This window comes from Neoarius graeffei, chromosome 3, assembly GCF_027579695.1.
Source record: "Neoarius graeffei isolate fNeoGra1 chromosome 3, fNeoGra1.pri, whole genome shotgun sequence".
NCBI classification, from domain to species: domain Eukaryota; kingdom Metazoa; phylum Chordata; class Actinopteri; order Siluriformes; family Ariidae; genus Neoarius; species Neoarius graeffei.
Window position 1 is genome coordinate 87,477,196 of NC_083571.1, and position 25,937 is coordinate 87,503,132.

Below are 25,937 nucleotides of genomic sequence, written 5' to 3' on the forward strand. Positions count from 1 at the left end.
GGATTGCAGATATACACAACTCTGGAATGTCTCTTGGAGCCATTTCTAAACAACTGCAAATTCCAAGATCAGTTCAAACAATTGTATCCAAGTTACTGTGAGATAAAGTTACTTTGCCAAGCCACTTTACTTCAAGAAAACCCAAACTGTCACCCTCAGCTGAAAGGAAATTGGTTTGAATGGTCAGGAACAACCTGGGAACCACCATGGCACAGCCCTGCCATGAACTGGAAGCTGATGGATCACTGTCTACAGTTCAGATCACCATGGACTAAGAGACTGCTATCCAAGAAATAATCCCCTGCTCCAAAATTGACACCTTCAAGCTTAACTAAAGTTTGAAGCTGACCACATGGACAAAGAAAAAGCCTTCTGGAGGATAGCTGTATGGTCAGATGAGACAAAGGTTGAGTTGTTTGGCCACAACGACCACCATGTACAGAGGGACATTGTACCAGTTGGTGGTAGTGGTAGGATCATCATGCTCTGGGGCTGTTTTACTGCCAGTGGAATTGGTTTATTGCACAAAGTGGATGGAATAATGAAGAAGGAGGACTACCTCAGAATTCTTAGGCATAAACCGTCAGAAACTTGAACACGACTTGGGAGTTACAACAGCACAATGAACCCAAACACGCATCAGAGCTGGTTGTGGAGGATAAAGCAGGCTAACATTAAGCTTAAAACAAGTCCTGACTTTAACCCTATTGAAAATGTATGGACTGTGCTTATAACTCGAGTCCATGCCAAGAAAAAAAAACTAATTTAATTGAACTCTACCATGAGGAGTCATGAAATATCCAACCAGAATTCTGCCAGAAACTTGTGCATGTTAAACAAAAATGTTTGGTCAAGGTGAATTTTGCGAAGAGACATTTTACCCAAATGTTAGGTGTGCCGTTTGTATATTTCTGACCCTGTATTGATTTCAGAAAACCCAAAAAAATTTAAACGGGTGCATCAAATTCTAGTGTTTTTTTTTTATTATTATTAAAGATGTATGCTGTACATTCTGCCACAGAAAAAGAACAGTTCAAAGAAATTATTGAAAACCCAAATTTGCCATGACATTCATATCCAAGAAGACATGTCACTGTATGTAAACTTCTGACCACAACTGTATATACAAGCTATATCCAGGTTGACAGTTCAAGTTCAGAGTTAATTTTGGTAGTAGTTAATTGTTACACTGCAGTGTTCAAAACAAAATGCAGGGGCTTCAAAGTTTGGGAGAATAGCAGGGTACAAATAATTTACAGCAGGGTGCAAAATGGTAAAATGTCTGCCAGCGGCAGACATAATGCACGCAAAGCATGCAGGGATAGATAGATAGATAGATAGATAGATAGATATGCAAGTACGAATTTTTCATGGGGCGGGATGGTTTGGAACAGGCCGTCTAAAATTGGGATAACATTTACCCGGGACGGGTATTTGAGGCGGGTTGTCTAGCTTAAGCTTGATTAGCGTTGTTACGCACGCCAGTGCTTCCCACAGAAATTTTGGAGACTATGGGGGAGGCGCGGGGGTTGTTTAAAATTGAGTGATTTGTTAAATATTAAGTTATTACTGAAAAACTATTGATTAAAAAAACAGACACTGAGAAATGGTCCTATAAACAACTTTACCAATATAAAAGATTACCAGGACTACAAAAATGCAGAATAGGCTTTACTTATCCAAATGCACCTGTTGGTTCAAAAGTTAAAGTGCATAGAACCTCACAGCACAACATGAAGTTACCTTAAAATATAATATAAATGCCTCAGCTTTCATGTAAGAAAAAAAAAACTATTAATACTAGTACTGTGTACAGGGCCAGGCAGTCTCTCCTGAAGACTAAATTAAACAATAATTATAAACTAATAAAATAAATGGCTCAGGCTTCATAGAAGAAAAAAACAATTTGAACAGAATCTCACAGTATGATGCTGAAGCTGCCTAAACAATGGAAAATAAAATACCATTTTGGCAAAAACGTTGGCATCCATTAATTTCTTGTATTAAGTAAAAAAATATGTTGCCAGATACTGCTGACGTTTTACAGCCCAAAATATGTTCAAAACCCGCCAAAATGCACTTAAAACCACCCAAATTGGGCGGGAAAACGCGCAATCTGGCAACACAGGCGGCAGTAATGGCTGCACTCGTGTCGAGGATGTAAACACAATCTGGCAACACAGGCGGCAGTAATGGCTGTACTCGTGTCGAGGATGTAAACACAGTTGACGCGGCAACGGACATACATGACATAGTGGATGTAATTTACGTTCACAACTTTTTTTGCTGTCAGAAATATTTAATATTAAATTTTGTGACTCGACTGACAATAGCCGGCGGCATAACAAGCCATAGCCGGCGATTTGCCGCCGGTGACCGGCTACTTTTGAGACCGCTGAAATGGCTTTGCTGAGTGAAGTCTTGTAAAAGTCTCTGTCACTTTTTCTCACCTCCAAGTAGAACTTTGACAATATTTCTGCTGTTGTTCTCTCTTCCAGTTTTTCTCTGTCCGTTAGTCTGTTTTTTCTCTTGTAAATATGCATGAAGAATATCCAGTGAAGTTTTGGTAGCCTTTCGAGTGTTCAGCGCGTCTTTCTCTTTCAAAATACATCTTCCGCTTTTAATGAAGCAAACCTTGCAGCCATGTTTATGTACAAACTGTCACAGTCACTCGCAAGCATGGAAGTTTTACGTCTCCGACGGGTCTCTTTTCCAGTTTTTCGGTGTCCGTCGGTATGTTTTTCTCTTGCAAATATGTGTGAAGAATATATAATGAAGTTTGGTAGCCTTTAGGGTATTCAGCACGTCTTTAATTTCAGTTTTCAGTTGATTTATTTGATGCTTAAACCTAGCACTGAATTAACCCCGTCTTCTCTCTCTCCTGGCCGACAAAGAAACGATTGTGTGCAGCAGAAAAGTTTTGTCACTGGATCTTTGCATGAGCTCCAAAGTGTGATGTGTTGTCTTGACAACGTGCAATATTATGACAATATTGCATGCTCATTCTCCATTGGGGAGAGTGGGGTAATACACGGAGGATAAGCGATATGATATTGCATGTCACCAGTAAACCCACTAGAAGGGAATAGAATACATTTTTATTCCATGGAAAAAGTGGCCCATATGTATAATTATTATTATATAATACATCAAGTTTCATACAAACGATGCATAACCTTAATAAAACAATTATTAAAAATCACTATAGCGTTCACTAACAGCTAGAATCCAAGCAGTCTCACCATGCCTCGGGTGTTGTGAGCTGGTTTTACCTGACACTTTCGTGAAGCAGAGAAAAAGATCTTCAACAAGCCATTCAGCCAACAACCTCAGTAAGTCGATGAGCACTTCACCATACATGGCTCTGAAATGTCGAGCGCAGCTACCAGACAGAACAAGGTGAAAGGTTGAGGTTGATAAAGAAAGCAGCGTGGTCTTGGTGTGCCATCTGGTGGTTAGGTGGGAAATTCTAAACAGTTATGACTGGGAATTTTTGAGGGCTAAAATGTGCCCAAGTACAGTGCCTTGAAAAAGTATTCATACCCCTTGAACTTTTTCACATTTTTCCACCTTGCAACCACAAACTTAAAAGGTTTTTTATTGAGATTTTATGTGATAGACCAACACAGAGTAGCACATAATTGTGAAGTGAAATGAAAATGATAAATGGTCTTCAAAATTTTAAACAAATAAAAATCTGAAAAATGTGATGTGCATTAGTATTCAGCCCCCTGTACTCTGATGCCTCTAAATACAATCCAGTGCAATCAATTGTCTTCAGAAGTCATCTAATTAGTTAATAGAGTCCTACTGTGTGTAATTCACTCTCAGCATAAATACACTTGTTCTGTGAAGGCCTCAGTGGTTTGTTAGAGAACACTGAAGAACAAACAGCATCATGAAGACCAAAGAACTCACCAGACAGGTCAGGGATAAAGTTCTGGAGAAGTTTAAAGCAGGGTTAGGTTAAAAAAAATATCCCAAGCTCTGAACATCTCAAGAAGCACTGTTCAATCCATCATTCAAAAATGGAAAAAGTATGGCACAACTGTAAACCTACCAAGACATGGCCGTCCACCTAAACTGACAGAGCGAGCAAGGAGAGCACTGGTCAGAGAAGCAGCCAAGAGGCCCATGATCACTCTGGAGGAGCTGCAGAAATCCACAGCTCAGGTGGGAGAATCTGTGCACAGGACAACTATAAGTCATACACTCCACAAATCTGGCCTTTTTGGAAGAGTGGCAAGAAGAAAGCCATTGTTGAAAGACAGGCATAAGAAGTCCCATTTGCAGTTTGCCAGAAGTCATGTAGGGGACACAGCAAACATGTGGAAGAAGGTGCTTTGGTCAGATGAGACCAAAGTTGAACTTTTTGGCCTAAATGCAAAGCGCTATGTGTGGTGGAAAACTAACACTGCTCATCACCCTGCACACACCATCCCCACTGTGAAACATGGTGGTGGCAGCATCATGCTATGAGGATGCTTTTCTTCAGCAGGGACAGGGAAGCTGGTCAGAGTTGATGGAAAGATGGATGGAGCTAAATACAGGGTAATCCTGGAAGAAAACCTGTTGGAGGCTGCAAAAGACTTGAGACTGGGAAGGAGATTCACCTTCCAGCAAGACAATGACCCTAAACATACAGCCAGAGCTACAATGGAATGGTTTAGATCAAAGAATATTCATGTGTTAGAATGGCCCAGTCAAAGTCCAGACCTAAATCCCATTGAGCATCTGTGGCAAGACTTGAAAATTGCTGTTCACAGACGCTCTCCATCCAATCTGGCTGAGCTTGAGCTATTTTGCAAAGAAGAATGGGCAAAAATTTCAGTCTCTAGATGTGCAAAGCTGGTAGAGACATACCACAAAAGACTTGCAGCTGTAATTGCAGCAAAAGGTGGCTTTACAAAGTATTGACACAGGGGGGCTGAATACTAATGCACACCACATTTTTCAGATTTTTATTTGTTTAAAATTTTGAAGACCATTTATCATTTTCATTTCACTTCACAATGATGCGCTACTCTGTGTTGGTCTATCACACAAAATCTCAATAAAAAACTTTTAAGTTCGTGGTTGTAAGGTGGAAAAATGTGAAAAAGTTCAAGGGGTATGAATACTTTTTCAAGGCACTGTATGTTGTGTTATTTCTGGATATACTGTATTAGCAGATACAACATCTGAAGAGGATATTAATGATCAAAGAGAGTCCGAGCATCGGTGTGTGCTAAAGCAAATCCACTCAAAGAACCAGGGAAGAGAGAACATTAGAAATGCACAGGTTCAGGAATTGCCTTTATAATAACCACTCCACATCTTTGACCTTCACAAACTCCAGAACGTTTATTTATTTAAGAAAAAGACTACACATTTACAGAAATGTTTGCATTTCCAGTCATCCGAGATAATACAGAAATAAGGGCTCTTAGTACAATATTAAAGAGAAAAAAAAATCAAATACCAGGGACATTTTAATTCATTCTTTTTAACCCATTACAGTCGATTGCCAGGCTTTATTTGTTATCTCTCTCACACACATACACACACACACACACACACACACACACACACACACACACACAATGCTGCACGTTTCATTCAATACATCAGCCTCAAGATGACTGGACATGGATGGATATGGGACTCGCATCAAAACACTGAAGTCCACAATGTCCATGCTTATGTGAACCAGTGCACAAGCTTCTTGGAGACTTTTCCACAATCTGAGCAAAACCAGGAACTAATCATTAAAAAACCGTGTGCATCCAAAAAACCTGAAGGTGTGTTTCTGGATCCTATTGGAAACCAACGAATACTAGAAGCGGTAGCACAGCGGGAACCCAGAGAGCATCCTGAAGCAAGCAGGGCTGATCTGAACCAAAGCTTTAACTGGGCCTCGATCATTCCACACATGCCTCAGCGCTTCTCCAGTTTCTTAAACTTGGCCTCTGCAAAGAAAAACAAGACAAGAATATTGAAATACTACTCATTCATCGGAACTCAAAATCTCTTGAGAAGCCGAGTCAATAAAAACGTATGCATCACCATGAGAACGAAAGCACTTCGAAGTCGGAAACAAATGCAATGTATAGCACGGGTCTCATTCGGTTGGGGGACAACCGTCCTCAGGCAGCCTGAGGCCCTGTTCACATCTGGTATTAACATCTGTCTCAACTGATTAAGTGGAGAACCAATTTCAGGCCGAAAGTCGAATTTTGACCATTTTCTACATTGTAGAACAATGCTGAAGACATCAAAACTAAGAAATAACAAATAGAACATATATGGAATTATGTGGCAAACCAAAAAAAAAAAAAGTATTAACCCCCCCCCCCAACATATGTTTCATATTTTAGATTCTTCAAAGCAGCCAGCGTTTACCTTGATGACGGTTTGCACACTATTGGCATTATCTTAATCAGCTTCATGAGGTAGTCACCTGGAATGCTTTTCAATTCACAGCTGTGCCTCGTCAAACGCTAATTAATGCAATTTCTTGCCTTCTTAATGCGTCTGTGATCAAACAGTAAACAGTAAACTATAAAAACAGTAAATAGCCCTATTCCACAACTGTAGTAATCCATATTATGTCAAGATCCGCTCAACTAAGTAAGGAGAAACGACATCCATCATTACTTTAAAGCTAGACTGCCTTTCAGATAAGTGTAGGTCATAAAAAAAAAAATTTTCCCCGACACCCAATTATTTTTGTTTAGTGGACCAAAAGCTACTGAATTCAAATCACAGACTTCCAATTTTATTAAATAGAACAATTAATGAATTTAGGGCCATGTGACCCTAAATTCTCTGCTATTTTTTCCTGCTTCACCATGACCCAATTCAAGATACTACGTCATGCATCACATGGTGAGCTTTACCCATTCGCACAAGGCATTGTGGGATACAAATTTGAAACAGGAGAGGAAAATGAGTGTGCGAATGAAACATGAAAGACCGACTACAATAACGGAGAAGAAAAGACGTTATGTTGTGAAGAAAAGGAAACGCAGGACCAAACTAATAAATAAATATCGGCGGTCAGCAAGCACCTCGGTGTGATCAGCTGTTCGTTTAGTGACAGAATGATGTAACTGTCAGTGCACGGTCAAAGGCAAACCTGTAGATGGCAGTAATGCAACACTGTGGATGCCAGCTGCCGTAAAACCCAAAAGAAGGTGGTGGTGGTGGTAAACCTGCGCATGCGCACACGGACTTCCTCTGTCTGCACGAAACGAGCGATTTCATGCACATTATTTGCGAGGGAATCCCCTCAAATTAAATAACTTCCCGGGCACAGAATGGCCTGGGTTTATTTTTTTTTCAATATTACAGAAATAAACATACATCACAAGGACCAAATTTCAGAAGGAACTAAATTTCACCGATTTTATGAAATCGAAAGGCCGTCTAGCTTTAAAACATGAAGTGTCTTAATAAAAATAAAACCGTTGAATTAGAAGGTGTGACCAAACAGTTCACTGGTGCTGTATATGTTTGCACACGGACTGTTTCAAACACTTCGGCTAACAAAATACAAAATATACAGCAGAAGAAATGATGAAGGATGAACAAAGCAGCTGCTTTCATGTTCATTGTTTGAGCCACAGGTTCCTGCAGAATGCTATGGGTGTGCACTGGGAGTTCAACAGAGGAGTTATCATCAGTGTAGAGTTATAATAGTTATTAGAAGTTCAGCATGATTCTCCAGCTAGGGCAATGATGCGGTCAATTAGTTGGTCCTTCATTGCTCACACGACAAATGTGATGTGGACATACATACAGTATGCGTCTCAGACCGTCTCCGAACATTTGAGTGATCAGATCACAAAGCGTCTTGGAAATGCATCATTCATGTGATCAGGTGCCCTAGAACACGTTAAAGTGCATATCATGGGTAAATTCAGGAGCGAGATCAATGTAATTCTCCTATTTTATATTAAACTTTGGCCAAATATCTGTCACATTTTGCATTTTGTGCAATTTTTTTTTTACCTTGCGCAATACCAGAAAAATTCAGTTGAAATCAAGCCATTTGATGCGAATTGGTCCGCCTCTGAAAAAAACATGGCATTTGGATTTCCCGGCAAGTATTGATTTTCGTGACGTCGCGTGCGGGACGCCTCCCTCTGAATCCTACGTCAGCGCTGGTTTGTTTATGAGAAAACGACCTGATGGTTTTCTGCAAATTTCTTCAACGTTATCACGTAATTATTAAAATGGTTAACAGATGTATCGTAGGAGGGTGTAGCATCACCAATCTTGATGGGATTAGTACTCATCGTTTTCCAAAAGACCGGACAATGAGGGAGAAATGGGAGCGCTTGGTCTACACAGGCTGTGCACTGAAACCGTGCAAAGCTCGCGCAGCCTGCTGGCGCTTCCGCAGGTGACATCGCGAATCTGGCTCCAGACTCCCTTGGGATTTTTCCAGATGCGTTTTATTTTTTTCTGCTGTAGACAGATGGCCTTGAGCAAAGTTACCCTTCTGGAGGAGTGTGTAAAGGGACATACTTTCATATAAAAAAAAAAAAAAAAAAACGAAATTGGTCCAGAATATGCACTTTAATGCCAGGTGGGAACGGGGCCGGAGATCATTCCTGCAAATCTGCTCTCACTGCTCCACCTAGTGGTAATACTTTATCCACTCATTATCTCAGACACACATAGGACAAGATCCACAATTTAAATAATTAGGTTGCACTCACCGAGTTTTTTGGAGTACATGTCCAGTTTATACGCAGCCTGCTCCAGAGCTGTGACCTGTTCCTCAATCTGGTTTATCTGGTCTAGATATGGCTGCAAGCTCGCATCTACAAAAACAAAAAGGTCAAACAATATAAAATCAGAATATAAAACGTGGTTAAATTAAAAGGAAAAACAAATCAAGAATGACAGGACTCACACTTCTGATTGAGGTCTTGTAAGTTACGGCTGATGTTGATCGAAATGTCCTTCATCTCCATGTACTTCAGGCTGGTGAGCTTGTTCATATTCTCGAGAAGTTTATAGTCCTCACAAGTGGCTAATAAAAATAAGAACGCACACAGACAAACTGGACACGTTAGTATTAGTATGCTATGTGAAGATTATGCAATCATGAAACAGTCCTGTGAATCTCACACTTTATTAGAAAGATGTTATAACTATACCATCACTAAACTGCACTTTACACTCACCAGCCACTTTATTAGAAAACACCTGCTGTTTTATGCCGTTCTCTCATCAGCCAATCCCTTGACAGCAGCACAAGGCATGAAATTATGCAGATTTCACTCAAGAGCTTCAGTTTAATGTTCACTTCAAACATCAGAATGGGAAAAATTGTGATCTCAAAGTGTGACTTTCACTGTGGCATGGCTGCTGGTGCCAGATGGACTGGTTTGAGTATTTCAGAAACTGCTGATCTCCTGGGGTTTTCAAACACAGTCTCTAGAGTTTACACAGAATGGTGTGAAAAACAAAAAACATCAAGTGAGAGACAGCTCTGTGGGTGGAAACAAACACCTTGTTGATAGGAGAGGACAAAGGAAAATGGCCTGATTGGTTCAAGCTGCCAGGAAGGATATAGCAACTCATATAAAATCACTCTTTACAACTGTGGTGAGCAGAAAAGCAACTGCAGAAGACCACATTGGGTTCCGCTCCTGCCAGCCAAGAACAGGAACCTTAGAATTGAGAACAAGTTCCTATTAAAGTGGCCACTGAGTGTATATCACAGCATTGCAGAATTCTGAAACTCGATTGGTCAGACTTCATTTTCTAGAACAGCAGCTCTAACAGTAGCATCGGCTGTAATTTTAATCACAGGTTTGAATAGCAATACATTTCCATAAGAATTTATTCATTCACCAGGACGTAATCTAAACTTACTAAAAAGAAAAAAAAAATTTTTTTAATGTGTGTTTCACAAGTAAAAACGTTAAATCAAGTGCGATAAAGTGCACAGAGTGTTCACAATTGATGTAGCACAATCAGTAAAGTGTGTTAGACTGCGCGTGTGCTTTTCCTCCAGACATTGTGGCTGTGTCCGAAATCACTCACTCATCCACTACTCACTATTGAGGGAATTCTATAGAGAGGATTATCTACCGTACTGAGCTCAGTGGTAAAATTGGGGGAAGAAAAGAAAAGAAAAACCACTTCCGGACACTACTCTGCCAAACTGTTATTTACGTCATTACTGTCACACAATTAAAATGTTCCAGATCAGTCGGCTGGTGGGTTTTCAAAATAATAAATACATGCATGTATTTTTGTGATAAATCCATATTATACTGAGCGTATTTCCCACATTAATAAATACAAAGTACTTTGTGTCTGCTGCATCTTTCAGTTCTTTTAAATCAAGGCTGAATCTTTTCTTCTTTGCTGCTGCCTTTTATTAAATCAAATTCGAGGCGTTTGATTAATTCCTCGCTCTGCGCTGTAACTTTTATTCATGTATTTTATGTCTTGTTCTATTTTAGCTTTTTTCTATTCTCTTACTATTTTTAAATTGCATTTGAATGTCTGTTTATAATGCGTTTCTTCCTCCATCCATTCACCCCAACACAATTTTTTTTCTCCTTTCAATGCGACCGCAATGCATGATGGTATATATTGCTTGGTTGTGTACAACCAACAGTCACTTACTTTTCATGATGCATTGTGGGATACTATAAATGCACTATATAGGGCAGGGGTCATCAAACTCCGGCCCGCGGGCCAACTCCGGCCCGCCACCCCTCTTTGACCGGCCCCCCAGCCCCTCTGCCCCCCACCACTTGAACCGGCCCTATGAGGCAAGCCCCAAAAGTGGTCATGGCCTATTTTTTTAAATTGCTTTTTGGCAAATAATAACAACAACAACAACAACAAGTCTGCATCTTGTATTTTGTTGATTTTATCAATTAAAATTGATAGTTATAAAATGAACTATTCATATTTTCCGAATTTTCGTCATGTGCTCGTGATCAAGCAGTGACAGGCAACGCATGCGCAGAGAACTGTCAGTGTTCAGGATAGCAAAATGGCTAGCAGTCAGCGAAAAGCTAACAGAGAGTGCAGAGTTTTTAAAGAACAGTGGACCACCGATTATTTTTTTCATTCAGTGTAAGGACCGTGCAGTTTGTCTTGTATGTAAAGTAGGGCTGCACGATTATGGAAAAAATGATAATCACGATTATCTTGATCAAAATTGTAATCGCGATTATTAAATCACGATTATTCTTGATGTTAGGGAAAATCACTTAAATTTTATTTCACTATAGTCAAACTAGGGGTGTGCGATCTGACGATATAAAATCGTTAAGAATAAGAACGAGTAGAAGATCGCAGACGATCTGCCAAAGTGGAGAAATCGTATAGATCGCCTTGGCCAATGAGCGCAATAACTTTTTTTTTCCCCTTTGGGTACAATAACTTGACGTTCTATGCTGGTTCCCGCCGACGCGGCAGACGCAAGACGTCCTTAACCTGTAGAGGGACTGAAAATCAGCGATCGCGGAAAACGGGCGGAAATTGCGGAATTATGAATCTGAAACGGAATTTATTATCAGAAATGGAATCTACATATTCTAAGCTTGGGGAGGCTGGAGCTGCCGATGGGAAAACGAAGCTAAAGCCGAGCACCGTGGCTCTTCGTCGGGCTGGAGCCCGGGATAGAAACGAAACCTAAGCGCTCCACTTAGGTTTCGTTTCTATCCCGAGGTGGCGCGCCGTGCCCGCGCTGGTTCTTTGGGCAGAGTGCAGAGGTCTCTGGCTGTCAAGTTTGGGGAAGCTTCTTTAAATATCAACTACATTTCGAGCACAAGAGGCTGGTGCTAGCAACATTCAAACAGCCACAATAAAGCTATGCAGAAGCCTCCCCACCACCAGTCTGGACCATTTTCAAAAAGCTATTTGGTGTTTTGATACTTAAATCATTTCAAAATAACCGAAGACTGTGTGTTATTCAACATTTCATATTTTACTTTCTTTTTTATATTCTAAGAATGCACTTTATCAGAGTGATGTTTACTTTATCAGAGTGATGTTTACTTAGTGTTGTTGTCTTCACAACCAATAGTGCACTTTATCAGTGTTATCAGTGTGTTTACAATGTTGGCACATGCAAAATTGCTACTATTAATTAAAATCTGTTCAGAAAGGTTTGTAGCCCCAAAATGCCTGCTTTTGTTTTTTTTGGTTTGGTTTTTTTTTTCGATGGAAGATCATGATAAAAAAATCGAAATCGAGATTATGTTAAAAAATCGTGATATGACATTTTTGCCATATCGCCCACCCCTAATTCAAACAAACAATATGAACAGCTTTCAGTGCAGAATGAAATTTAAAAGAGAAATTCTGATTTCCAAATGACAAATAAATGAAATTTATCCAAGAAATTACCAAAGGATGAAGGAACTGAAAACTCAGTTGCAACAATTACATAGCATTATACTGAAGCCTACAAGTTTTTAGCTAGAAAGAGCAGCCTATCAACATGCTCTGGCTTTAAACATGAGCGAAGGCAGGTCACAGCATTGCCTCCAGTGCTAAATAGTCTGTTGTTCCGACATAGTTAGCTTTTCTCTCTCACCTCAATCTGTTACCTACTCTCACGCCATTAGGGGGCGAACCGACACATGTAAGGTTTCATTACTCCGCCTAAGGCTTGCTTGCTTATTTAGGCGGAGTAATGAAACCTTACATGCGTCGGTTCGCCCCCTAATGGTTTGGCGGAGTACTGGTCAAAAAGTGCTTGATCATATGCAGCAGAGCTCTCATTTTAAATGGAAATAAATCGCGATTTTCATTTAATTTAATCGTGGCAGCCAAAAATCGCGATTTTCGATTAAATTCGATTAATTGTGCAGCCCTAATGTAAAGAAAGTGTGTCGGTTTTCAAAGAATATAATCTGCGTCGTCATTACGAAACCCGCCACAAAGAGTATGCTAGTTTGCAAGGGCAAACAAGAGAAGGCAGGATTCGGAGGATGAAATGCGGACTGGCTGCACAACAGAATGCATTCCTTCGCCAAACCCAGATCAACCAGGCTGCTGTCCGAGCTAGCTATAAGGTAGCTCACCTACTAGCTACCCATGGAAAGCCGTGTACTGATGGGGACTTTGTTAAAGTATGCATGCTTGCTGTGGCCGAGGAGGTGTGTCCCGACAAGAAGGATGCGCTCAATGCAGGGAGTCTCTCCGCACCTACTATGACCAGGAGAACCGAAGATTTGGGGGACAACGTGTATGACCAGCTGAATGAGAAAGCGTCAGAATTCGAATTTTTTGCTTTGGCCATGGATGAGAGCAATGACGTGCAGAACACAGCATAACTGCTGTGATCTACTGATCTATTGCTCATATTATAATTTCACTGTTTTTTTTAAATGTATTTATTTTATAGGCCTATTTATTTGACCTTTATTAAGTGCTGCACACAATTATTATAAATATTATTAATAATATCAACAGGCCTACCTACAATTTATAATTTTCCACTCACCTTTGCCAGTGTCAATCACCTCAACTAGGCAGATGTTTCTTACCTTGACAGCTTTGATGTTATTTTCATTAGAAAATAAATAAATGGAATATCTGTGGTATTTCAAATTAAAACAGTGTGAAGACTCGATTACTACTTTTGCAAACCACTAGTAAAGATAAACAAATATGTGCCAGGAATCAAGTGTTGATATAGTAGTGTGGATATAGTAGTGGGGATGGCTGCGCCAGGCTAGTAACCTCTACTACACAATGAGGCCTGCTGGTGGTCATATTCTGGGTCATATGTTATATAGCTGACCCGACCCCGGCCCCCCCATCACAGTCAGGAACGACAATGTGGCCCCCAGAGGGGAAAAAAAAAAAAAAAGTTTGGTGACCCCTGATATAGGGTGTAATAATTCTCACTATACATTCGGACAGCACTACAAAATGGCGACACTATATAGTCCACTACATAGTGAGCGGTGAGTGATCTCGGACACAGGGTGTGTTACAGCATGGCATGGTTACTCGTGAAATAAGAACTCTGTTCAGCACCCTGGTCAGCAGCTGTGGTTGCAACTACTGAGGAGCAGGATTCTGAACATCCTACTCAAAATGTGCAAACTGATTTACTTCAGACACAAAAAACACAAACACATACCTTACTGTGTTACTTCATTGTCACTTGTATGCCTTATTGATTTTCTATTGATCACAAGACACAGAGTTTGCTGGCCTACAGTCAAGAAGCACACCCAAATTCAGCAAGTGGAAGAACTTGAGTGTCCTGCACAGAGCCCTGACTTCAACCCCACTGAACACCTTTGGGGTGAACTGGAACTGGGGAGGCCTCTTCACCCAACATCAGTGCCTGACCTCACTAATGCTCGTCACTGACTGATCAGAAATCCAAACAGCCAGACTACAAAATCTAGTGGAAAGCCTTCCCAGAAGAGTGGACGTTACTATAGCAGCAAAGTGGGGATTGAATCTGGAATGGGATGTTCAACAAATACATATGGGTGTGATGGTCAGGTGTCTACATACTTTTGGCCATATGGTGTACGTTTTATAGCACCAATACATTACACCAAACAAGGAAGGAAAAAAAAAAAAGCAATGAATAGAAGTACGAGATTAAGGTTAATTTGAAGAAAAAGAAATGTAAAATAGAGCTTCTCAGCTCTGAATTGAATAAATAAAAAAAAACAAATTTGAAACACAGGATTACATTGTGACACTATTGTCACAAATTGTCAGACAAATGGTCAAAAGGTGCAGGTTAAAATGTTGAATTTTTTTTTATAAATGTAGACTTCTGTATTTGAAACTGTATCTCTTCTACAGTGTCTTTCAAAACTATTCATCCCCCTTGGTGTTTGTCCTATTTTGTCGCATTACAAGCTGGAATTAAAATGGATCTTTGGAGGGTTAGCACCAGTTGATTTACACAACATGCTGACCACTTTAAAAAAGTGCACTTTTTTTTTGTATTGTGACACAAGCAATAAAATGGAAAAACAGAAATCTGGAGTGGGCATAGGTATTCACCCCTTTCGTCTGAAACCCCTAAATAAGAGCTGGTCCAACCAATTCACGTCATCAGTCACATAATTAGTTGATTAAGATCCACCTGTGTGCAAACAAAGTGTCACATGATCTGTCACATGATGTCTGTATAAATCAACCTGTTCTGGAAGGACCCTGACTCTGCAACACTACTAAGCAAGCAACATGAAAACCAAGGAGCCTCCAAACAGGTCAGAGACAAAGTTGTGGAGAAGTATAGATCAGGATTGGGTCATAAAAAATATCCCAAACTTTGAATATCCCACAGAGCACCATTAAATCCATTATAGCAAAATGGAAATAACATGGAACCACTACAAACCTGACAAGAGAAGGCCGCCCACCAAAACTCACAGATCAGGCAAGGAGAGCATTAATCAGAGATGCAACAAAGACACCAAAGAGAACACTGAAGGAGCTGCAGCTACGCAGTGATGGAGTATCTGTCCATAGGACCACTTTAAGCCGTACACTCCACAGAGCGGGACTTTATGGAAGAGTGGACAGAAAAAAAAGTAATGGCTTAAGAAAACACTTTTGGAGTTTGCCCAACAGCATGTGGCAGACTCTCCAAATACATGGAAGAAGATTCTCTGGTCAAATGAGACAAAAATTGAACTTTTTGGCCATCATGGGAAACGCCACGTGTGGTGCAAACCCAACACCCTGAGAACACCATTCCTACAGTGAAGCATGGTGGTGGCAGCATCACGCTGTGGGGATGTTTTTCATCTGCAGGGACAGGAAAGCTGGTCAGGACTGAAGGAAAGATGGATGGCACTAAATACAGGGCAATTCTGGAGGAAAACCTGTTTGAGTCAGCCAGAGGTTTGAGACTGGGACGAAGGTTCACGTTCCAGCAGGAAAACAACCCTAAACATACTACTAAAGCTACACTGGAGTGGTTTAAAGGGAAAAATTTTAAATGTCTTGGAATGGCCTCGTCAAAGCCCAAGCCTCAATCCAATTGAGAAACTGTGGCATAACCTGAAGATTGCTGTACACCAACACAACCCAACTAACTTGAAGGAGTTGGAGCAGTGTTGCCTTGAGGAATGGGCAAAAATCCCAGTGGCTAGATGTACTAAGCTAATAGAGACATACCCCAAGAGACTTGCAGCTGTAATTGAAGCAAAAGGTGGGTCTACAAAGTATTGACTTTTGGGGGGGGGGGGGGGGGGGGGGGATAAACCTATGCACACTCAAGATTTCTGTTTTTTCATCTTAATTATTGTTTGTGTCACAATAAAAAAAATAAATAAATAATTGCACCTTTTGCACCTAATTGCATGTTGTGTAAATCAAATGGTGCCAACCTCCCAAAAATCCATTTTAATTCCAGCTTGTAATGTGACAAAACAGGACAAACACCAAAGGGGATGAATACTTCTGCAAACCACTGTAGTTTGTTTTGGATTTTTGCAAATCTCCCTGTCAGAGATTCAGTTTCCTCCCTTCTTTGCTTGTCTGTGTGTTCGTTTCCACAATTTGAATAAGCTGGGTCCCCCCCCCCCTCCCTGTTGCTCCTGTGCCCTGAGATGGATTAGGGTCCCATTCATCATGTATTCCCACCTGGACAAGATGAGTAACTGAACCAAAGAGGAGTATAATGACAATTATGGATCACAGATTTAAAGGTGCTGACTGCAAAGTCATCTGAAAATTTTATTTTATTTTTTAAAGTTGTGCATGGCATTTTCCTATATTTCGCAAGAACAATATCATGCAGACGAGACGGTCATTTTCATGTGCTGAGGGTCGCTTTTCTCCATTTTGGGACCATTTTTCCTACCTCTTGAGGTCAACAGTATGGCCCTACGGAAACAGCCGAACGAGAGGAGCTTTGACTAATTAGCGTAACTGTGGAACTGTGTCACACCAAGATGGCGACATGCGGAAACCATCGTAACTCTGCATCGACCTGGGAGAGTTCTGAATCACAGTGATGCAATTTGTGGTTGACAGTTGCAAATGGATTCCTGAAACAAAATATGTCTTTTCTCTGTTACTGCTTGTGTTATTTCTTTCTCTGTAAGATCAAAACATTAAGTTAGTTCTCAAAACTTCCACTCAGATTTCACACCTGTTTCATCTTTCAGTCGATCCCAGCCGTCGATTTGTCCCTTCACAAAAATTCTTGCGGACAACCTTTTGGTTTCCATCGCTTTTCAGCTGATTCGCGTTCATATTTTCCTTTCCGCCGGCTTTTAGCTGGTGGGACAGTGAAGTCCACCATGTTTGCCCATGCTGACTTGTTTTGGTTAAAAGCAGGTCAGACACACCACAGTGGTCACATGATCTTGTTGCTCACTTGCTTTGGCAATCTCCAGAAATCGTAAAACGCGGGACACTTTTTAATCTCAGCAAAACATTGATACATAGGATACACCGTGTGTGCAGCAGCGAAACATCTCAAAACTCCAACAGCAATAGAAATAGAACATTTTTGCCTGGAATTCAACTTTGCGGTAAAAACCTTGAAATGCCATGTTGGACTGTCGGGTGGAAAAGCACTCGTTTTGCAGGTCATGTGTGTTCACCTGTGAGTTCTCCTTGCAGAAAAACTGCCATCTTTTCAAACATATCTTTGCAGAGTTCGTTGATGTCAGGCTCAGCTGGCTCTGTCGCTTCTTCTGCTGTTTCCACGCCACCATCATCTGCAAAATAAATAAATAAAAAGTTCACCAAAAGCACAAGACAGGATTTAACAACATGCATCTGTGGCTCATCATCATCATTCTGCACTCACTCAAATGAGGAAAGGAATAAAATTTAATTTATTCCAAATCGAAATAAACTGGATTAATTCTATTCACAAGTCTTCCTGAATTTTGCTAAAGTTTGAAAAATATTTGAATAATGTGGAAAACATGAGTGAACACAAATGCAGTCTCCAAAAATACTACCTGGATTCCAAATTGGACATGGAGTGCACTAGGGCTCACAAGCCACTGTCATATTCAGTGCAGTGCACAGATACAGGACAGAGGTGGTCAATTGTGATTCATTCTGCCACTATGGAAGCTGTTTCCACCACGAGTAGAAAACAAAAAATCATCACACAGCATAATTATTATTATTATTATTATAAGAGAACTATAATACTATGTCATTATTAGGACTTAATAACTTGAGAACATTTTTGATAAGTCATGATTACGAGATAGTAAATCATAATAAGTATCTAATTAAGTCAGTTGAAATACTTAGTCATCATGAGATGTTAAGTCATAACCATGAGAAACTCTCAAATTTCATTAATATAAGACAAGTCATAATGAGATACGAAGTCATTATTATAAGATACGATATCACAGAAATTGAAAATCAGAATATTGTGATTATTATTATTCTCATCTCATCTTCTTCCACTTATCTGGGGCCGGGTCGCGGAGGCAGCAGTCTGAGCATGGAAGCCCAAACTTCCCTCTCCCCAGACACCTCGGCCAACTCCTTGGGAAGAACACTGAGGCATTCCCAGGCCAGCCAAGAGACATAGTCCCTCCAGTGTGTCCTGGGTCTTCCCCGGGACCTCCTCCCAGGGGGACATCCCTGGAACACCTCCCCAGGAGGCATCCGAAAGAGATGTCCGAGCCACCTCAGCTGATTCCTCTCGATGTGGAGGAGCAGCGGCTCTACTCCAAGCTCCTCCCAAGTGACTGTGCTTCTCACCCTATCTCTAAGGGAGCGCCCAGCCACCCTGCGAAGGAAACTCATTTCGGCCGCTTGTATCCACGATCTTGTTCTTTCAGTCATTACCCAAAGCTCATGACCATAGGTGAGAGTCGGAACGTAGATTGACCAGTAAATCGAGAGCTTCGCTTTTTGGCTCAGCTCCTTCTTCACCACGACGGACCGGAAAAGCAACCGCATCACTGCGGAGGCTGCACCGATCCGCCTGTCGATCTCACACTCCATCCTTCCCTCACTTGTGAACAAGATCCCGAGATACTTAAACTCCTCCACTTGAGGCAGGACTTCTCCACCAACTTGAAGAGGGCAAGCCACCCTTTTCCGGTCGAGAGCCATGGCCTCGGACTTGGAGGTGCCGATTCTCATCCCATTCACTTCACACTCGACTGCAAACCGCCCCAGTGCATGCTGAAGGTCCTGGTTTGAAGAAGCCAACAGGACATCATCCTCCGCAAAAAGCAGAGATGAAATCCTGTGGTTCCCAAACAGGATTCCCTCCGGCCCCTGGCTGCACCTAGAAATTCTGTCCATAAAAATTATGAACAGAACCGGTGACAAAGGGCAGCCCTGTCGGAGTCCAACATGCACTGGGAACAGGTCTGGCCTACTGCCGGCAATGCGAACCAGACTCCTGCTCCGTTCGTACAGGGACCGGACAGCCCTTAGCAAAAGAGCCCTGAACCCCATACTCCTGAAGCACCCCCCACAGAATACCATGAGGGACATGGTCGAATGCCTTCTCCAGATCCACAAAGCACATGTGGACTGGTTGGGTGAACTCCCATGAACCCTCGAGCACCCTATGAAGGGTATAGAGCTGGTCCAGTGTTCCACAACCAGGACGAAAACCACATTGTTCCTCCTGGATCCGAGGTTCGACTATTGGCCGAATTCTCCTCTCCAGTACCCTGGAGTAAACCTTCCCGGGGAGGCTGAGAAGTGTGATTCCCCTATAATTGGAGCACACTCTCCGGTCCCCTTTCTTAAAAAGAGGGACCACCACCCCGGGCTGCCACTCCAGAGGCACTGTCCCCAACCGCCACGTGATGTTGCAGAGGCGTGTCAGCCAAGACAGCCCCACAACATCCAGAGACTTGAGATACTCAGGGCGGATTTCATCCACCCCCGGTGCCTTGCCACCGAGGAGCTTGCAAACCACCTCAGGTGACTTCAGCTTGTGTAATGGATGAGTCCACCTCCAAGTCATCAGCCTCCGCTTCCTCAATGGAAGACGTGATGGTGGGATTGCAGAGATCCTTGAAGTATTCCTTCCACCGCCTGACAATATCCCCAGTTGAGGTCAACAGCTCCCCACCCGCACTGTAAACAGTGTTGGCAGAGTACTTCCCCCTCCTGAGGCGCCGGACGGTTTGCCAGAATTTCCTCGAGGCCAACAGATAGTCCTCCTCCATGGCCTCACCGAACTCCTCCCAGTTCCGAGTTTTTGCCTCCACAACTGCCCGAGCTGCGGCACGCCTGGCCTGCCGATACCAGTCAGCTGCCTCAGGAGTCCTGGAGGCCAACATGGCCCGATAGGATTCCTTCAGCTTGATGGCATCCCTTACTTCCAGTGTCCACCATCGGGTTCGGGGATTGCCGCCACGACAGGCACCGGAGACCTTGCGGCCACAGCTCCAAACAGCTGTCGACAGCGGAGGCAGAGAACATGGTCCACTCAGACTCAATGTCCCCCGCCTCCCTCGGAAGCTGGGAGAAGCTCTCCCGGAGGTGGGAGTTAAAGACTTCCCCGACAGAGTGCTCGGCCAGACGTTCCCAGCAGACCCTCACCATACGTTTGGGCCTGCCAGATCTGTCTGGCTTCCTCCTCTGCCAGCGGATCCAACACACCACCAGGTGGTGATCAGTTGACAGCTCAGCCCCTCTCTTAACCCAAGTGTCCAAGACATAGGGCCGGAGATCAGATGAAATGACAACAAAGTCGATCATCGACCTCCGACCTAAGGTGTCCTGGTACCATGTGCACTTATGGACACCCCTATGCTCGAACATGGTGTTTGTTATGGACAAACCGTGACTAGCACAGAAGTCCAATAACAAAGCACCACTCAGGTTCAGATCGGGGAGGCTGTTCCTCCCAATCACGCCCCTCCAGGTGTCACTGTCATTAACGCTCACGTGGGCAAAGTCTCCCAGTAGAACAATGGAGTCCTCAGTCTGAGCACCTCTCAGTACCTCTCCCAGGGACTCCAAGAAGGCCGGATACTTTATACTGCTATTCGGCCCGTAGGCACAAACAACAGCAAGAGCCTTCTCCCCAACCCGAAGGCGCAGAGAGTCGACCCTCTCGTTCACTGGGGTAAACTCCAACACATGGCGGCTGAGCTGGGCAGCTATAAGCAAGCCCACACCAGCCCGCCGCCGCTCACCGTGGGTGACTCCAAAGGAGCGGAGAGTCCAGCCCCTCTCGGGGAGCTGGGTTCCGGAGCCCAAGCTGTGCGTGGAGGTGAGCCAGACTATCTCTAGCCGGTATCTCTCAACCTCCTGCACAAGCTCAGGCTCTCCCCCCCCACACACTGAAGTGACATTCCATGTCCCAACAGCTAGCCGCTGTGTTTGGGGATCAGGTCGTCGAGGCCCCTGCCTTCGACTGCCGCCCAATCCATACTGCACCAGCCCCCTACAACTACCTTTGTGGGTGGTGAACCCACAGGAGGTCGGGCCCACGTCACCGCTTCGAGCTGAGCCCGGCTGGGCCCTGTGGACAAAGGCCTGGCCACCATTACTCGCAAACATTCACATCCTTTGGTGTGGAGGGCATTGCATGATCCCATATTGCATCATATTTGTATTACTGAATGTACAGATTTGCTTTATTTAATGCCCTTATGGCACGAGCATAGAAACTGTTCCTAATCCTGTTTGTCCTAACTGTTAATGACCTGTAACGTGAGCCCGAAGGCAACAGTTCAAGCACAGTGTGTCTGAGGGTGTGATGGGTCCCTAAGAATGTTTTGTGCTTTTTTTAATACTGCGGGAACTGTACAGATCTTCCAGAGAGAGAAGAGGGCAGCCGATAATGATGATCTGGGCCGTAGTGACGACCCTCTGGAGCGCGTTCCTGTCTCCTACTGTACAACTAGAAAACCACACACACAGCAACACTAAGTCAGTCAATATGCTCTCAATGGAACAATGGTAGGATGACACCGGTAGTTTTTGTGAAAGATGGTAGTTCCCGAGCACTCTCAGGAAATACAGTCTCTGCTGTGCCTTCTTGATAACAGTTGTAGTGTTGATGCTCCAGGTCAGGTCGTCCTGAATGTAGACCCCCAGAAACCAAAATTCTGAGACCCTCTCCACACAGTTCCCACAAATAAACAAGGGCAGAATGTCTGTTTTCTTCCTTCTCAAGTCTATGATCAGCTCCTTGCTCTTGGTGGTGTTTAAAGACCAGGTTGTTATTTGTACACCAATCTGACAGCTGCTCCACCTCATCTTGGTATGCAGACTCATCACCCCCAGAGATGAGCCCCACCACAGTGGTATCGTCAGCAAACTTGATGATGCTGTTACTGGAGTGGGCAGGGATGCAGTCGTGGGTGTAGAGTAGGGGGCTCAGCACACAGCCCTGAAGGGAGCCAGTGCCGATGCTGAGGGCAGAGGAAATGTAGGAGCCTACTCTCTCTCTCTGGGAGCGATCAGTGAGGAAGTCCTTAATCCAATGACAGATGGTATGAGATATTCCTAGGTTTGTAAGTCCGGTCACCAGTCTGCTCAGGAGGATGGTGTTAAAGGTGGAGCTGAAGTCCACAAACAGCAGTCGGACATAGCTCCCCTGCTGTTCCAAATGGGACAAAGCAAGGTGGAGAGCCATGGCTACTGTATCCTTTGTGGCCCTATTAGCTCTGTAGGAAAACTGGTGAAGGTCAAACCTGGGCAAGAGGTGTAAAATAATTTGAGTTCGGATCAGTTTCTCGAAACACTTCATAATGATAGGTGTAAGTGCTACTGGCCAGTAATAGTTAAAGCTGCTACTGGTGTTCTTCTTTGGGAGGGGGATGACTATGGAGAACTTTAAGCAGGGTGGGACAGCAGCCTGAGACAGGGACAGATTGAAGATCTTGGTAAAGACCCCAGCCAACTGATCCACACAGACCCGCAGCACCCGTCCTGAGATGCCGTCAGGTCCTGCAGCTTTCCACAGGTTTACCACGCTCAGCGTGCGCCTCACCTCATGCTCCTCCACCATGAGACTCCACCACATCACTCAAGAGAAACCGACTCACGACACCACACGTTAATCGTGAGAAACCGACTCACGACACCACACGTTAATCGTGAGAAACCGACTCACGACACCACACGTTAATCGTGAGAAACCGACTCACGACACCACACGTTAATCGTGAGAAACCGACTCACGACACCACACGTTAATCGTGAGAAACCGACTCACGACACCACACGTTAATCGTGAGAAACCGACTCACGACACCACACGTTAATCGTGAGAAACCGACTCACGACACCACACGTTAATCGTGAGATACCGACTCACGACACCACACGTTAATCGTGAGATACCGACTCACGACACCACACGTTAATCGTGTGATACCGACTCACGACACCACACGTTAATCGTGTGATACCGACTCACGACACCACACGTTAATCGTGTGATACCGACTCACGACACCACACGTTAATCGTGTGATACCGACTCACGACACCACACGTTAATCGTGTGATACCGACTCACGACACCACACGTTAATCGTGTGATACCGACTCACGACACCACACGTTAATCGTGTGATACCGACTCACGACACCACACGTTAATCGTGAGATACCGACTCACGACACCACACGTTAATCGTGAGATACCGACTCACGACACCACACGTTAATCGTGAGATACCGACTCACGACACCACACGTTAATCGTGAGATACCGACTCACGACACCACACGTTAATCGTGAGATACCGACTCACGACACCACACGTTAATCGTGAGATACCGACTCACGACACCACACGTTAATCGTGAGATACCGACTCACGACACCACACGTTAATCGTGAGATACCGACTCACGACACCACACGTTAATCGTGAGATACCGACTCACGACACCACACGTTAATCGTGAGATACCGACTCACGACACCACACGTTAATCGTGAGATACCGACTCACGACACCACACGTTAATCGTGAGATACCGACTCACGACACCACACGTTAATCGTGAGATACCGACTCACGACACCACACGTTAATCGTGAGAAACCGACTCACGACACCACACGTTAATCGTGAGAAACCGACTCACGACACCACACGTTAATCGTGAGAAACCGACTCACGACACCACACGTTAATCGTGAGAAACCGACTCACGACACCACACGTTAATCGTGAGAAACCGACTCACGACACCACACGTTAATCGTGAGATACCGACTCACGACACCACACGTTAATCGTGAGATACCGACTCACGACACCACACGTTAATCGTGAGATACCGACTCACAAGATACTAATTCATGAGACAGTACCTCATGAGACACTACGTTAATTATGAGATACTAATTCATGAGACACTATGTCAAAATCATGAGACTCTACATCAATCATGAGACACTAACCTATCACTACGCCAATTATTTGTAAAATTTATTTAAAAATATGATATGCTAATTCATGAGACACTACGTCAAAATCATGAGACACCAACTCAATGTTGAGAATCCTTCTCATTATTATGGTGGCAGAAACAGGCTTCCATGAGCCCCAGTATATCGAGGAAAACACACACACACACACCTTCCTGCTAGCTAACACACCCTACATGTTTATGAGCTTACTGTTGTTGTTGGATCTTCTCGGCGCAGGCGCTACATGTTCACACTCCTCTCCGTGTCCGGGATCTTCTCCTCCCGTATCGGTGTCGCTCCTCAGCTGGAGCACTGACGGAGGCACTCGAGAAACACTGTCCATCCCAGCTGCCTCCTGCCCCATCGCAGCCATTTTCACTTCCTCACTGTCACATGATTTGTTTTATTAGTCACGTGACTCTCATGGCTTCACAACCACACCCTGTTCCCGAGATATCAATAAAAAATATATATATATGAATATTTTTGTGGAATTCCGACAAATGTATACCACTCCCAGGGTTTTCTAATAAATATATTTTTACTTATTGATGGACTTATTTGTAAAATTTATTTTAAAATATGATATGCTTGTCTACATTATTATCCAATGTAAAAAAAACTTTAATGTAATGTAGGACTCATGGGTTTATCCGACTCTCAGTTCCTTTTTCACTCTTTAAGATACACATTGTACTAACGTGCTGCTTTTGTTTTTTTTACAGGCACACCAAGTTTTTTTTTTTTTTTACAGGCACACCAAGTGAAGCCTGTTGGTACCGCTTAAATACTCAGGTTTTCAAAATAAAAGTCTCGACAACTTTATTGAACTAACAGCACCCTAAACGGCAGTCTATTATTAATACGCAACAGTAAAAAAGCAAAAAGCAAAAAAAAAAGACAAAACAAACAAACAAACAGAAAAACCTTTAAAATATTACACGCTATAGCGCTATAGTTAACAGTGATTTTCAAATTAAAAATATCTGTTAAATATGCACAAATATATATATATATATATATATATATATATATATATATATATATATATATATATATATATATATATATATCAAAGACATTTCTGGTAGCAGGTGTTGGGAAGCAAAAAAAGTGTGTGTGTGTGTGTGTGTGTGTGTGTGTGTGTGTGTGTGTGTAGCTTCTCAACTACTACATGAAATAAAGACACCAATAAATGTAAACTCTTCATTAATTTCTTTATTGGTGTGTGTGTGTGTGTGTGTGTGTGTGTGTGTGTGTGTAGCTTCTCAACTTCTACAAGAAATAAAGACACACATAAATGTAAACTCTTCATTAATTTCTTTATTGATGTGTGTGTGTGTGTGTGTGTGTGTGTGTGTGTGTGTGTTTACATAAAGACATTTCTGGTAGCAGGTGTTGGGAAGCAAAAAAAAAATGTGTGTATGTATGTATGTATGTATGTGTGTATATATATATATATATATATATATATATATATATATATATATATATATATATACAGTATATATATATGTGTGTGTGTGTGTGTGTGTGTGTGTGTGTGTAGCTTCTCAACTTCTACATGAAATAAAGACACAAATAAATGTAA

At 42.8% G+C, this 25,937-nt stretch overlaps 1 protein-coding gene across 1 annotated transcript; it reads right to left on the minus strand.

The window, feature by feature from the left end:
* Positions 1-5,317: 5,317 nt before the first annotated feature.
* Positions 5,318-24,733, minus strand: bloc1s2 (biogenesis of lysosomal organelles complex-1, subunit 2). Its single transcript, XM_060917594.1, has 5 exons — positions 24,557-24,733; positions 17,565-17,681; positions 8,903-9,022; positions 8,706-8,810; positions 5,318-5,948 (listed from the first exon to the last, which is right to left on the minus strand). The coding sequence occupies exons 1-5, from the start codon at positions 24,717-24,719 to the stop codon at positions 5,917-5,919; spliced, it is 537 nt and encodes a 178-aa protein (XP_060773577.1). The 5' UTR covers positions 24,720-24,733; the 3' UTR covers positions 5,318-5,916.
* Positions 24,734-25,937: the final 1,204 nt, after the last annotated feature.